General features: G+C 40.6%; 1 protein-coding gene across 1 annotated transcript in view; it reads left to right on the top strand.

The window, feature by feature from the left end:
• Window positions 1–15,046, top strand: part of ISYNA1 (inositol-3-phosphate synthase 1) — a 31,097-nt gene extending 16,051 nt beyond the window's left edge. The window contains exons 7-11 of the mRNA XM_056574381.1: window positions 900–1,115; window positions 8,903–9,067; window positions 9,415–9,528; window positions 11,159–11,376; window positions 14,162–15,046. Of these exons, the coding sequence (XP_056430356.1) occupies window positions 900–1,115; window positions 8,903–9,067; window positions 9,415–9,528; window positions 11,159–11,376; window positions 14,162–14,387 (939 nt within the window). The 3' untranslated portion in view covers window positions 14,388–15,046. The remainder of the gene's footprint in view (window positions 1–899; window positions 1,116–8,902; window positions 9,068–9,414; window positions 9,529–11,158; window positions 11,377–14,161) is intronic.
• The last annotated feature ends 410 nt before the right edge of the window (window positions 15,047–15,456 follow it).

Here is a 15,456-nt window from a genome sequence, read left to right as displayed (position 1 = left end):
TAGTCCCGATCATCCCGACTGAGCTGCCGGGAAGCTTTCACTTTCATTTTAGAGGCGGCGATCAACTTTGATCACCGTGTCTAAAGGGTTAATAGCCCGCGGCACAACGATTGGTGCCGCACACTATTAGCCCAGGGTCCTGGCTATCATTAGCCGCCGGAACCGACCCGGTATGACGGGGGGTCACGGCATGACCCCGTTTTAAAAACCGGGACTGGGCGTAGGGCATACACCCTACGTCCTTAAGAGGTTAAAAAGGCTATGAACAAAAAAATTCTAAACACAAGGAAAATAATGCCTTATCTGTCATATGTCAAAATCTGGATATAACTTAAGTGGAAATACTTATGAATGTCACACGGTAAAAATAGTAAGGATGTCATAAATATATAGTCACTGGGCAACTAACTGCACTGTTACACTGTTGAGGCAAATGTCATTGCCTGTACAAAATCTTAAGAGGGAGGGGGAGAGCTTATGTAAGCAGATTAGTTCCTCCCCATCACCTTGTAGTGTTCACATATCTGGTTGGTTCAGCGTGATGACACCATTCATGTTAAAGTCTCTGCATTTCCTTCCTGAGGTTCAGGTTTCATCAGCAATGTTCTCCTCTGCATAGACCTCTGGACTCACTTACACATTTGACTTCTTAAAGGAAATCTGTTAATACATTTGCTTCTTACGCAATGACAAGGTTATAAGGTTTACACTACTTTTGCTCTAGAACATCTACAGCTGAACTTTCCTCTCTATCCTTTATGATGTACAGATATAAAGATGATTTCTACACAGTTGTTAGGTCATAAACTGTAATCTGCCATATTAAGATGAAATCATGCATTGAGTCGCTGCATTACTTTAACGCCATGTTTTTATTTCCGATTTCTTTACTTACACAGCTTGGACTTGAGGTCTCTCCTTCCACAATGTTTGCAGTGGCCAGTATCTTAGAAGGCTGTGCCTATATCAATGGTTCTCCTCAAAACACATTTGTTCCTGGAGCGATAGAACTTGCTGTCAGACACTCCGTCTTTATCGGTGGCGATGACTTTAAATCTGGGCAGACCAAGATAAAGTCTGTTCTGGTGGATTTTCTTATCAGTGCTGGATTGAAGGTAATGTAGACCTAAGTGTGTGTGTGTGTGTGAGTGTACCTTCCCCATTTTTCCTCTACAATAAGACACATTAAAGAAAACATTCCAGTAAAACATTAAAAAGAAGCAATAACGTGTATTAAACACAAATATAATTAGTCATGGCCGTAAATGTTGGCACCCCTGAAATTTTTCAAGAAAATGAAGTATTTCTCACAGAAAAGGATTGCAGTAACACATGTTTTGCTATACACATTTTTATTCCCTTTGTATGTATTGGAACTAAACCAAAAAAGGAGGGAAAAAGCAAATTGGACATAATGTCACACCAAACTCCAAAAATGGGCTGGACAAAATGATTGGCACCCTTTCAAAATTGTGGAAAAATAAAGATTGTTTCAAGCAGGTGATGCTCCTTTAAACTCACCTGGGACAAGTAACAGGTGTGAGCAATATAAAAATCACACCTGAAAACAGATAAAGGAGAGAGGAGAGAAGTTCACTTAGTCTTTGCATTGTGTGTCTGTGTGTGCCACACTAAGCACCGACAACAGAAAGAGAAGAGAACTGTCTCAGGACTTGAGAACCAAAATTGTGGAAAAATATCAACAATCTTAAGGTTACTAGTCAATCTCCAGAGATCTAGATTTGCCTTTGTCCACAGTGCGCAACATTATCAAGAAGTTTGCAACCAATGGCACTGTAGCTAATCGCCCTGGGTGTGGACGGAAGAGAAAAATTGAAAGGTGTCAATGCAGAATAGTCCGGATGGTGGAGAAGCAGCCCCAAACAAGTTCCAAAGTTATTCAAGCTGCCCTGCAGGCCCAGGGAGCATCAGTGTCAGCGTGAACTATACGTCGACATATAAATGAAATGCTGTGGCAGGAGACCAAGGAGGACCCCCCCCCCCCCCTTCTGACACATAAAAAAGCAAGACTATATTTTGCCAAAATTAACTTAAAAGGGGTACTACGGTGAAAAACTTTTTTTTTTTTTATCAACTGGTGCCAGAAAGGTAAACAGATTTGTAAATTACAATAAAAAATAGCAAATTACCCCAACCTCAAGGTAGGTGTTAGTATAAATTACAATAAGACTGTGCTTCAATTATTCTATTGGTTTATTAAAAATAAATAACAGATTCCCCTCTCACAGGGCCATTGTGGGAGAGAAAAATGAGTTATAATACAATCAATACGCCACTGGATTGCTATAGTAATTGCTGGTTATATTGCAGAATAATGTTCATTAAAAAATAGCAAGGTTTTGTAGGGTGAAACAGTCCTTAAAAATGTAACAATATCAGTCATAGCACTGCTATAGTGTCTCTGGTGAAATCCTTCTACATCAATTGTATGAGATAATATAAACAGTTTGAATTCGTTTACCAGTTCCTTTGATGCTCCATTCAGCGATGTTTACTCAAAGGGATATTCCAGGCCAAAACTTTTTTTATATATCAACTGGCTCCAGAAAGTTAAACCGATTTGTAAATTACTTCTATTAAAAAATCTTAATCCTTCCAATAGTTATTAGCTTCTGAAGTTGAGTTGATGTTTTCTGTCTAACTGCTCTCTGATAACTCACGTCCCGGGAGCTCTGCAGTTCCTATGGGGATATTCTCCCATCATGCACAGCTCCCGGAACGTGACATCATCATTGAGCAGTTATACAGAAAACTTCAGAAGCTAATAACTATTGGAAGGATTAAGATTTTTTAATGGAAGTAATTTACAAATCTGTTTAACTTTCCGGAGCCAGTTGATGATATATATAAAAAAAGGTTTTGCCTGGAATACCCCTTTAACTGCAGATGCACTTGCAGAGAGTAGGTGCTGGCGTGCACCAACGGCGGCTGGTCCTGACTGCTCAGGGCCCAGGTGATGCCGCCCGTTGGAGTGTATGCAGAGCCTCATGGTTTCGGCGTCTGACGTCACAGCTGATGCGGGCTGTTGGAGCTATGACTGGTTGAGTGGAGGCTTGGATGTAGGTAAGTGCTGGAGATGGCTCGCTCGTTCAGAGCTATAGTTGCTACCCAGATGATAGCTGTCCAGAGACGTTCACCAGTAGATGTAAAGCAACAAAAATCCTTTCTGCAATATGTGGCGGAGATTTAAAAGCAACTAGAGCGTTTCAGGGTACTAGTGTTATCCGACCCTTTCTTCAGTAGTCAGAAGAACTACTGAAGAAAGGGTTGGATAACACTAGTACCCTGAAACACGTCTAGTTGCTTTTAAATCTCCACCACTTATTGCAAAAAGGATTTTTGTTGCTTTACATCTACTGGTGAACGTCTCTGGACAGCTATCATCCGGCTAGCACCTTTAGGTCTGAACGAGCAATCCATCTCCAGCGCTTACCTACATCCAAGCCTCCACTCAACCAGTCATAGCTCCAACAGCCCGCATCAGCTGTGACGTCAGACGCCGAAACCACGAGGCTCTGCATACACTCCATCGGGTGGCATCACCCGGGCCCTGCGCCGTCAGGACCAGCCGCCGTTGGTGCACGCCAGCACCTACTCTCTGCAAGTGCATCTGTAGTTAAGTAAACATCGCTGAATGGAGCATCAAAGGAACTGGTAAAAGAATTCAATCTGTTTATATTATTTGATACAATTGATGTAGAAGGATTTCACCAGAGACACTATAGCAGTGCTATGACTGATATTGTTACATTTTCAATGACTGTTTCACCCTACAAAGCCTTGCTATTTTTTAATAAACATTATTCTGCAATATAACCAGCAATTACTATAGCAATCCAGTGGCGTATTGATTGTATTTTATTGTATTATAATTCATTTTTCTCTCCCACAAGGGCCCTGTGAGAGGGGAATCTGTTATTTATTTTTAATAAACCAATAGAATAATTGAAGCACGGTCTTATTGTAATTTATACTAACACCTACCTTGAGGTTGGGGTAATTTGCTATTTTTTATTGTACCTTTCTAACACACCAAGGTATAGTGTGTACCCCAGTTACCTCGGTAAGTGTATAATTGTGAGCTGCAACAAATTTTTTCTGTTCTTCTTCTAGATTTGTAAATGACTTCTATTAAAAAATCTTAATTCTTCCTGTACTTATTAGCTGCTGAATACTACAGTGGAAATTCTTTTCCGTTTGAAACACAGAGCTGTCTGCTGACATCATGAGCACAGTGCTCTCTGCTGACATCTGTCCATTTTAGGAACTGTCCAAAGGGAAATCCCCATAGCAAACATATGCTGTTCTGGACAGTTCCTAAAATGGACAGAGATGTCAGCAGAGAGCACTGTGCTCATGATGTCAGCAGACAGCTGTTTCAAAAAGAAAATAATTTTCACTGTAGTATTCAGCAGCTAATAAGTACAGGAAGGATTAAGATTTTTTAATAGAAGTAATTTACAAATCTGTTTAACTTTCTGGCACCAGTTGATTTAAAAAAAAAAACATCGGAGTACCCCTTTAAGCAAGCCAAAATCCTTCTGGGAAAACGTCTTGAGGGTAGATGAAACCAAGAGAGCTTTTTGGTAAAGCACATCATTCTACTGTTTACCGAAAACGGAATGAGGCCTACAAAGAAAAGAACACAGTACCTACAGTGAAAAATGATTCAATTATGTTTTGGGTTGTTTTGAATGTGTGCAAGGCATCATGAAATCTGAGGATTACCAACGAATTTTGGGTCGCACTGTACAGCCCAGTGTCAGAAAGAGTTTGTGTCAGAGATCTTGGGTCTTCCAGCAGGACAATGACCCCAAACATATGTCAAAAAGCACCCAGAAATGGATGGCAACAAAGCGCTGGAGAGTTCTGAAGTGGCCAGCAATGAGTCCAGATCTAAATCCCATTGAACACCTGTGGAGAGATCTTAAAATTGCTGTTGGGAAAAGGCGCCCTTCCAATAAGAGACCTGGAGCAGCTTACAAAGGAAGAGTGGTCCAACATTCCGGCTGAGAGGTGTAAGAAGCTTATAGATGGTTATAGGAATCAACTGATTTCAGTTAATATTTGGTTGCACACCCTTTGGAAAAAATAAGGGTGCCAATAATTTTGTCCAGCCCATTTTTGGAGAATCTTGGGACATTATGTCCAATTTGCTTTTTTTTTCCTCCTTTTTTTGGTTCAGTTCCAATACACTCAAAGGGAATAAATTTATAGCAAAACGTGTTACTGCATTCCTTTTCTGTGAGAAATACTTCATTTTCTAGAAAAATTTCAGGGTGCCAACATTTAAGGCCATGACTGTTTAAGACATTGGTGGAAAAGAGAGCTTCTAAACATTTCTTTCTCAGCTCCTGCCTTATTCTCCAAGGTTTGCACCCTACAACAATAACCACATATCAGGCACCATTCATGTCACCTTTTTGGAGTATGTAATTGGTATACAGTGGGATACTGTAATCTAATGTGTACTATGGTGTATCGGCAGTGTGCCTCTTGCCTTAAATAGACCGAATGTATTCTGCTAAGTATTGTCTGTTGTTTAGTTCAGTTGAAATTGTGGTTGAAGAATGGGCAGATGTGGCTTACAGCAGTCTGAGACAAAGCCTGGATACCTTTGGCAAACAACCTGAATGTAATTATCTACGCTTGGGCTGTTGTGTACCTGTCTGAGCACAGATCTGTCACCATGACATTTTGAAAATTGACCGTGTTTCCGTGCTTTGGAACCACAAATCATGATGTATATCTGGCCATTTGCTCTGATACAGTGTAACAAATCACATGACTACTGGAAGAGTACTAAAGATATAGGAACCAGCCCTACCAGTATTATATACATAGACTTTAGAGATGAGCGAACTTTTGAAAAATTCGATTCGGCCGAATTAACAGAAAAAATTTGTTTTAATCCAAATTTATTCACGGCAAATCTATATTAAAAAAACTGCTATTTCTGGCGTACAGAGAGCCTCAATAGGGGTGTAGAACACTTTTTGCTTTGTTATAACACGCATATGGTATGTGCTGGGGTAGTGAAATAATACGGTTATTCAGTATGACATGCAGATTACAGGCATCCCTTTTAGAATCACTGCCGCAGAGCGGCACAATGACGGAGCCTGCATGTGGCATCAATATGCGGAGATATAGTGCTGAATGACACAGCGTGGAGGTGTTGTCAGCATGAGGAGACCATATAGTGGCTGAATGACACAGCTTGAATGAGGCTGAAGCATGAGGACACAATGGCCCTCATTTACTTAGAAAATCGGGTTGTAAGTCTATCTTGCTTTCTTACCCGACTGCTTTTTTTCCACTGGTATTTAATATGTCGCATTATGTTTGTCGCACGTGGGTTTTGTTGGTTTTGGTTTCCAACTCCTCTGAGTTGTTTGGAAAAAAATCCACAACAATTCAACAAATTCGGGTTGGAAACCTTTATAAATACGTGGGAAAGCTCAGAAATGTCGGGTTACGCCCCTTTTTCGGGTTTGGGAGAATCCACATCGGGTCCATCGGAAAGAAATGTCGCATCGTGGCGCAGACTGGCGCACGATGTCTGCAACATGTCGCAGACAAAGATGCGCCAAAAAAACTGACAAAACCAGTTGGGTTTAGAATAGTAAATGAGGGACAATATAGTGGCTGAATGACACAGAGTGGAGGTGTTGGCAGCATGAGGAGACCATATAGTGGCTGAATGACACAGCCTGGAGCTGGCAGCAGCATGAGTAGACACTAGGGCTTCACAATCCCTAAGATTAAAAGATTAATTTTGAAATTTAAATTGAAGATTCATGGTAGCTAGTTCTACCATTTAACATTTTTACGCCCAGCAGCATCAGTAAACTAAATATTGGCTGAATGACACAGCCTGGAGTTGGCTGAAGCATGAGGGGACCATAGTAATTTAAGATTTTAAAAGTTGAGGATATTGAAATTTCAACTCCCAAGTCTTAGTGTCCCGGGCCCCGGCGTGTGGGTACAAAGGACCAAATTTTAACAAGGAGTCACATGGCGGCACAATGACAGCGTCTGGAGATGACATCAGTATGAGGAGACCATATAGTGGCTGGCTGGCTGGAGTTTGCAGTAGCATGGGGAGACCATATAGTGTCTGAATGAGACAGCGTGAAGGTGGCAGCAGCAGCATCAGGATTCCTGATAGTCACCCTAATGCAGAGGAATTTCTGAAACTGGGGACCAGCACCTTAATTATGTCTTGCAGCACAATGAGAGCGCCTGGAGGTGGTAGCATCAGCATGAGGAGACCATAGAGTAGCACAATTGGAGAGCCTTGAGGTGGCAGCAGCAACATGAGGGCCATGCCAACTGAGGGTTGAGTCTGAGGAACCACCTACTGTTGACTGGGGTGTCGGATGTCACTTGGGATGAAGTGGATGACCGAGTGAACCGATCAATCATGGTTGCTGGTCGAGACATTACTTGCCAGCTGACACCAGAAGCCCAGACCTCTCGCTGCGACTCCGGCTGCCACTCACCCCTACTCTGCTGCGACCTCTGCCTGCGCCTGATGAATTTAGGCCACTGAACTGTGCACATCCTGGCGCTACTCTGCCTGACCTACTTATTGTGTATATGAGGGAAGTACAATACGCTTCACTACGCTTAAAACAGTATTGAACAGCAGCAGGTGTGTATTATTGGCTGTCATTTCACAGTATATAGGCCCTTGACAGATTAACAGGTACAAAATAATACACCACTTAGATGTAGTTATGTGGTATGCACTTATGAGGGCAGAAAAATGCGCTAAAAAAACCAAAAATTATATATTGCCCTCAGCACCAGCAGTACACAACAGTGCTGGAGCGCACAGTCAATGTGTACTAAACCCAAAATTGCAAAAAGACTCTCTCTCAAACACTATTAGGAATGGACTGCTAGGTATGGATTATACAGCAGACCAGTTGTGGAACAAAGACACAGATTTGCCCTAAGAAATTATTTCTCCCTCTTCTGAAAACCTTTCTGCAGCTGAGGCAACACACAGCTCTCTGCCCCTCTATGCAATACAATGCTGTTCAGTGACTGAGGGGTTAATCGCTGCAGTAAGAATTCATTTCTGTGCAAAAACGCTGTGCTCTGTGTCCTACAGAAGGCTGAGGTGACACAGAAGTGAAACGCTGCTGCAACAAGCTTTTCTGTGTAACGCACACACTGCGATGTCCGTCCTATCTCTAAGCAGTGTAATGAATATGACGAGCCGCAAAATGGCTGGCGAATATATAGGGCTTTGGCATCACAGGGGTGACTGGCTGCTGATAGGCTGCATCCTGCATATGATTCATGGCCATCCCACCTACTTCCCTTACCAGCGTTCCTTACCCCATGTACTGACATGTGGACCTGCCATTTTAGATGCCTTGGAGCCTGGACCGTAGTAAATGGAGTTTAATGAAGCGATTTGTGCGATAGAATCGCGGTGATATTCGCATTCGTTGCAAATCAAATATTTCGTGAAATTCGTAACTAATTTGGGTTTGTCAGCTTCGATTCGCTCATCTTTAATAGACTTCATTTAGCATGGTGTATACAGCAATGAAGGAGGCAGGGTTAAAAACTGCTTCTGCCTTCTCTCTAGTGTATGTACAGTTGTGACTGACTTCTGGACATCCAACCTTGCAGCGACATGGTGATGCTACGTATAAGTGGGTGTTCGCTAAGGGGTGAATTTCCTATAAAATAGATTTGCTTTGCAAATAAACTGTTAAATGACTAAATATTGTTAACATAAAATATGTAGATATGTGATCAATAAATAGATAGAATTCCTTACATTAAGAAGAGTATTGTCTTAAAAGTAACCCACTGTACATCTCATTTATTCATTTTTTTTTTTTTTTTATCAATCTAGACTGTGTCTATTGTGAGTTACAACCACCTTGGTAACAATGATGGGAAGAATCTTTCTGCTCCTCAGCAGTTCCGCTCAAAGGAGATTTCCAAAAGCAATGTGGTGGATGACATGGTCGAGTCAAACCCTATTTTATATGGACCGAATGAAAAACCAGACCACTGTGTGAGTAGTTTTACTTACCAGACCCTTCTGTTGTCTTTGTCCTGTATCATGTCCTGTCAGACAAAATGTGCTCTCTAGTCCTGATACAATGATAGTAAAAGATGGGGATCCACTGGACCACTTGAAGTAATACTCCATGTTAATCCATATCCCAAGTCAGTTGTTTCTGCCCTTTTACTTGTGTATTTGCATCTTGTTCAGGGTTGTTAGGTGGTAAAATGTCAAGTGTCTGGCACCTAACATCTTCTCTTTTTACATGATACCAGCTGTAGGCTGATTTTTATTTTTTATATATTTATTTAACAGTTGATAATGTTGTATGTTTATCATGTTACTTCTGTTTCTAGGTGGTTATTAAATATGTCCCATATGTGGGAGACAGTAAAAGAGCAATGGATGAGTATACATCCGAAATCATGATGGGGGGAACCAACACCATTGTTACTCACAACACTTGTGAGGTAAATCCTTTTTTTTTTTATTTGTCTTGTTCACCTTTTATCATTATTTAATACTTTATATAAAGTATCTGCAGTTGCTTTAGGACATGTCAGTATAACAAAATAAACAAAATATGGATTTGTGTTTAGACACATGTATACCTTATTCAGGATATTAAAGCAGTCCTTTTTAAGACTGTTTACGTTCTTACCTCAGGGAGTGTTCTAGTCAGATAAGTTCTATTACACAGAGTGCTTATGGCCGAACAGGCAAATAAATGCCTAGTGTAATGGACCCAGCGATCTGCAGACGAATGAGCTAACTCTGTTTGTATAGGTTTAAACATCATTGTTTGTTGGCCTCACATTGTAAAAGGGTTGTGCTGTCGATAAAGGTATAAAGTATAAGGCTGCATGAACACCAGGTAGGAAGCCGGGTGGGTAGCTATATAGGTAGGTTGGTAGCCAGGTAGCTATGTAGCATACATAGACAAGGGTACACTGCAGCACACCAGTGTATCTTAGGTACGCTGGTGTGCTGCAGTGATCCCTTGTCTTGCTAAACTGTGGATCTGTTTTTCCAGTAATGTGCAGGGCCTGGGGTACTATGGGTACTAGTCAGCCCCACCCACCCAAGGATGCCAGGATCAAAAAAAAAGAAGAAAAATTTAGGCTTGCCTCATGTCCCACACAGTAATCTCTGCAGTACAGGCTGGCCGAGTCTTTCTTGCTCCTCAGTGCAGGCTTAAGTCACAGTCTACACTCTTTCAACCATATGTGCATACAGCTGAGAGCTGAGCTCACTCGTCAGGGAATCCAAGGCAAGTGTCCTGGGTTTGCCAAAGTGTAGGTACGCTATTGACTGGGCATTATGGGAACAGCAGTAAGGGGGAGGGGGTATCGGAGCAGGCTAAATAAAATAGTAATGCAGTAAGGACCATTAAAGGGGTCTTTAGTTCTCACCCTACTAATATCCAATCAGGATTTAATATTTGGGGTTCAAGCCTTTGAGTAAAAGTATACAGATATATAATGTATACAGATTTGTAAATTATGGCTATTTAAAAATCCCAAGCCTTCCTGTACTTATCAGCTGTTGTATGCTCCAGAAAGTTGTGTGGTTCTTTTCAGTCTGACCACAGTTCTCTTTGGTGCCACCTCTGTCTGTGACTGAACTGTCCGGAGCAGGGGCACATCAGCATAGGAAACCTCTCCTGCTGCGAATAGTTCCTTCCACAGACAAAAGTGGCAGCAGAGAGCACTGTGGTCAGACTAGAAAGAACTACTTTCTAGATAACTAGTTCCTCTAGAGCATACAGCAGTACTGGAAGACTTGTGATAGAAAGTTATACAGATTAGTAAATTACCTCTGACACCACTTGATTTGGAAACATTTCTTTTCCTACTGAGTACCCCTTCAAATGGTCAAATCTCTTTACCACTCTGCTGAAACAGCAATTGTCTAGTCTAGTGTTTTTTTTGTTTTTTTTTGTGCATTTCAGACAGTACACACACACATTTCAAAATTACCTTTTTTATTTCTCTGAGTTTCCCGAGTGTTCATAATCATTTAGAATAGTTATTTCCTTTCCCCATTACTGTAATGGTTCATTTGAAAGCATTAACCACTTTTGTTTTTTGTTTTTTATAGGATTCCCTTCTTGCTAGTCCCATTATTCTAGACCTAGCGATCCTCACTGAAATCTGTCAAAGGATTACTTTCTGCACTGAAAAAGACCAAGACTTCCAGACTTTTCACAGTGTCCTCTCTATTCTCAGCTTCCTTTGTAAAGCCCCACTTGTGCCAGCGGGAACCCCAGTAGTTAATGCACTTTTCAGACAGAGAAACTGCATTGAGAACATCCTAAGGTACTTAATGTACTATATTTTTTGTTCTGTTTCATATGTGGCAAGCAGATGGGACATTTTCAGATGTCCACTATAAAATTTACAGTTTATAGCTTGAAGCTCTTGATCACTGAAAAAACACTCATAAGTCCCCTTTCACACTGCTGTTGGTGCCCCATAATACTAAATGGGAGCCGCCGGGACCCGTTCTGTTAAGTGAACGGCATTTAGTCAAAAAGAAAAAAAAAGTAACCAACGGCAGTTCTCTACGGGGAGCAACGGCAGTGTGAAAGTAGCCTTACATTGGTGTGCATTTAACCCCTTAACAACCAATCATTCATGTACATGATTTGTGGTGTTTAGGGTGTATGGAGCGAGCTTGGAAGCAGTCGCCTCCATACTTTGTGGCTCCTGGCTGCTTTCTCTGCCAATAGCCAGCACGGCCATCTCAAATGCCGGCTATTTTAATTGTTTAAAAGTTACCGACAATGCTGACAGTTACATTTAGGGTATTTTGCTGCATATTTTCCTACCCATTTAAGTCTTTGGGTAGCAAAATACGCAGCAAAACACGTGTGACCTTACCCTTAAACACGGTTTCATGGCAGTCTTAGGCCTTTATTAGGTCTTCATGGCTGTCATTAACCTCTTAGGGACCAAGGGCGTACCTGTACGCCCTTAGCCCCCTCCCTTTCTGTAACGTCATAGCGGGTTAGAGGAGGGTCGGGCCTGGCCTCTAACAACGGCCGGGACCCGTGGCTAATAGCATGCGGCACTGATCACAGTGCTGTGCGCTATTAACCCTTTAGTCACGGCATTCAAAGCTGATCGCCGCGGCTAAAGCGAAACTAAAATGCTCCCGGCAGCTCAGTCAGGCTGATCGGGACTTCGCAATTTCATCCTGCGCGTCTGATCACCAAATGACTGCTCCGTGCCTGAGATCCAGGCAGGAGCAGTCAAGCACCGATAACACTGATCAATGCAAAGCTATGGCTTTGCAGTGATCAGTGTAAAAGATCCGTGTGTGCAGTGTTATAGCCCCCTATGGGAGCTATGTAACTCTGCAGAAAAAAAAAAAAAGTGTGAAAGTGAATAAAAGTTTGAATCACCCCCCTTTTTCCCATTAAAAAAAGTATAAATAAAAATATATGTGGTATTGTCGTGTGCGGAAAAGTACGAATTATAAAAATATATAGTTAATTAAACCGCACGGTCAATGGCGTATGCCCAAAAAAAATTCAAAAGTCCAAAATAGCGTATTTCTGGTCGCTTTTTTATTCATTTTTTTTAATGAAATAAAAAGTGATCAAAAAGTCAGATCAGTACAGAAATGGTACTGCAAAAACTTCAGATCACGGCGCAAAAAAATGAGCCCTCATACCGCCCCATATGCAGAAAAATAAAAAGTTCTAGGAGTCATAAAAGGACAATTTTTAACATTTTCATTTTCGTGCATGTAGTTATGAGTACGACAAAATCAAACCTATATTAGATATAATTTTGAACATATGGACCTACAGGATAAAAATAAGGTGTCATTTTTACCGAAAAATTTACTACGCAGAAACGGAAGCCTTCAAAAGTTACAAAATGCCGTTTTTTACTTTCGCCGTAGATTTTTAGGTAAAATGACTGATGTCATTACAAAGTAGAATTGGTGATGCAAAAAAAAGGCATCATATGGATTTTTAGGTGCAAAAGTGAAAGGGTTATGATTTTTTTTAAAGGTGAGGAGGAAAAAACAAAAGTGCACAAAATGGGAAAAACCCTTGGTCCCCAAGGGGTTAATGGATCAATGCAATGTAATGGCTCTGTATGAACAATCGGTTAATTGCTCACACAAGTCCCCTAGGGGGATTAAAAAGTGTAAAAACATTTTAAAACAAATCCCATAATAAAAATTCAAATCTCCTCCTTCCCTTTCCATTTTTCAGATAAAACTTGGACAATTCTATACACTGGATATGTTTCCCTTTTTTGTTTACAAGTTTAGATAGGACACTCAAAACTGCACAGTGAACCAGGGAAAAGGAAAAAAAAACTTTGCTGATTTTTGGCCAGTCAAAAAGTTCAATCTACACAAAAAATAGTATAAAAAAAAACTACAGATAACAATAAAAAATTGAGCCCCCATACATCCCTTTATATGGAAAAATAAATAGGGAATTTTTTTTTTTAGCATTTAAGTTACCATTTTACCAAGTAGAAAAATAAAACAAAAAGGTAATGGGTACCACTGTAATCGTACTGACCCAAAGACTAAAGATGATTGAAAGTAATGAATAGCAAAAAAAGGTGCGCATCTAGTGTAGGTAGTCAGGAGGAAATGCCTTCCCAAGATGTGTTTTGCTCAGGGCACAACAGCTATAAGCATATGTAAATGGAGTCTGCAGCCAGCTGGTCACCGGTAACTAATCTGCAGGCAGGAAAGGCAACATATCCCAGGAAAAAGGGACATCCATCAGGGCACTGTACAAAGGACAAAATTAAAAGGGAATGGTATTTTATTGATAAGATGCAACACAGGCTTATATGATGCAAAATTGGGCATGACGTAGAACCCAGTCCAGTCTGGAAACGCTTGTGTATGTGTTGCATCTTTTACCAATAAAATATCATTCCCTGTGAATTTTGTGTATATTGCTGTCCTTGGTCCAGTGCCCCGATTGATGTCCCTTTTGTAAAGGTGTGATTATAATATTCTTAAAGGTAGGGTTCCCCTACTGGGAGTTGCCGTTTTTCCTTTGTTATATGTCACGTCTACCGCATTCTCTAACATTGTCTGTTTTTTTTTTTTTGTAATCAGGGCATGCTTGGGTCTACCACCTCAGAACCATATGATGTTGGAGCACAAGATGCAAAGAAGTTTTATGAGTCTGAAGACATCCAGCTCAATCTCAACAACTTGTCCCATTTCCAGTAAGAAAGTGACTGGTCAAGTTAATGGCTTTCACCACCAAAGCATAAAAAATGGCCACTGTAATGGACTAGAGCAAACTGTAACCACAAGTGACACTGAGATAGAGAATTAGTGCAGGTGCAGATATCATTCCACAAGTTCTATTAGAATCTACCAGCATGGACTCTTGTGAGAAAATACCATAGAAGTTTTGGGGTTAACGCTACAACAATTGCACTGATCTTTCCTAAGTCAGATCTTGTTATCTGCATGATGAAGTGATCTAGTTACTAATATTGTGCACTTCTTTATGGTTAAAGGTTATCCAGGAAAAACTTTTTTTTTTTTTTTTTTTAGATCAACTGGCTCCAGAAAGTTAAACAGATTTGTAAATTACTTCTATTAAAAAATGTAATCCTTTCAGTACTTAAGAGCTGCTGAAGTTGAGTTGTTCTTTTCTGTCTAAGTGCTCTCAGATGACACCTGTCTCGGGAACTGTCCAGAGTAGAAGCAAATCCCCATAGCAAACCTCTTCTACTCTGTGCAGTTCCCGAGACAAGCAGAGATGTCAGCAGAGAGCACTGTTGTCAGAAAAGAACAACTCCACTTCAGCAGCTGATAATTATTGGAAGGACTAAGATTTTTTAATAGAAGTAATTTACAAATCTGTTTCTTGAGCCAGTTGATATAATATTTTAAAAAATATAATTTTTCCTGGAATACCTCTTTTTAATGTCTTTTATGTAATTTTGATGGTAAGAGTTCATGGTTAATAAAGCTAACTTCTAGTGACTTTGCTTGATATCACTTTATAAACTCAATATTAATATATGTGTGACATTATTACGAGATCAGGGGCGTAGGCGTATTTTTTTTTTTCTTTTTGAGTTGGGTTGAGAATTTTTTAATACACCATAACCACAAACCCAACGATCCCAATGCTGTTAATAAGACTGTACGTACACCGACCCCCCCCCCCCCTCCAATATGGTGGTAAATACTAGTCCTACACAGTCTCTAAGGACCATATAAGCGAATACACTGCAGTTATATTCTGTGATTTACAGATGACAGTTCCCCTAGTATATAGTGCCCCCAGTATAAAGTTTCCCTTTAATAGTTAGTTTGGACCAGTAGATACTCAACTTCTCCCAGCTCCCCCAGCATTTTTTTTCTATCTTCATGGCTGCATACAACTTCAT

The sequence above is a fragment of the Hyla sarda genome, chromosome 1 (genome assembly GCF_029499605.1).
Source record: "Hyla sarda isolate aHylSar1 chromosome 1, aHylSar1.hap1, whole genome shotgun sequence".
NCBI lineage: Eukaryota > Metazoa > Chordata > Amphibia > Anura > Hylidae > Hyla > Hyla sarda.
This window is presented reverse-complemented; position numbering and strand designations above follow the sequence as displayed.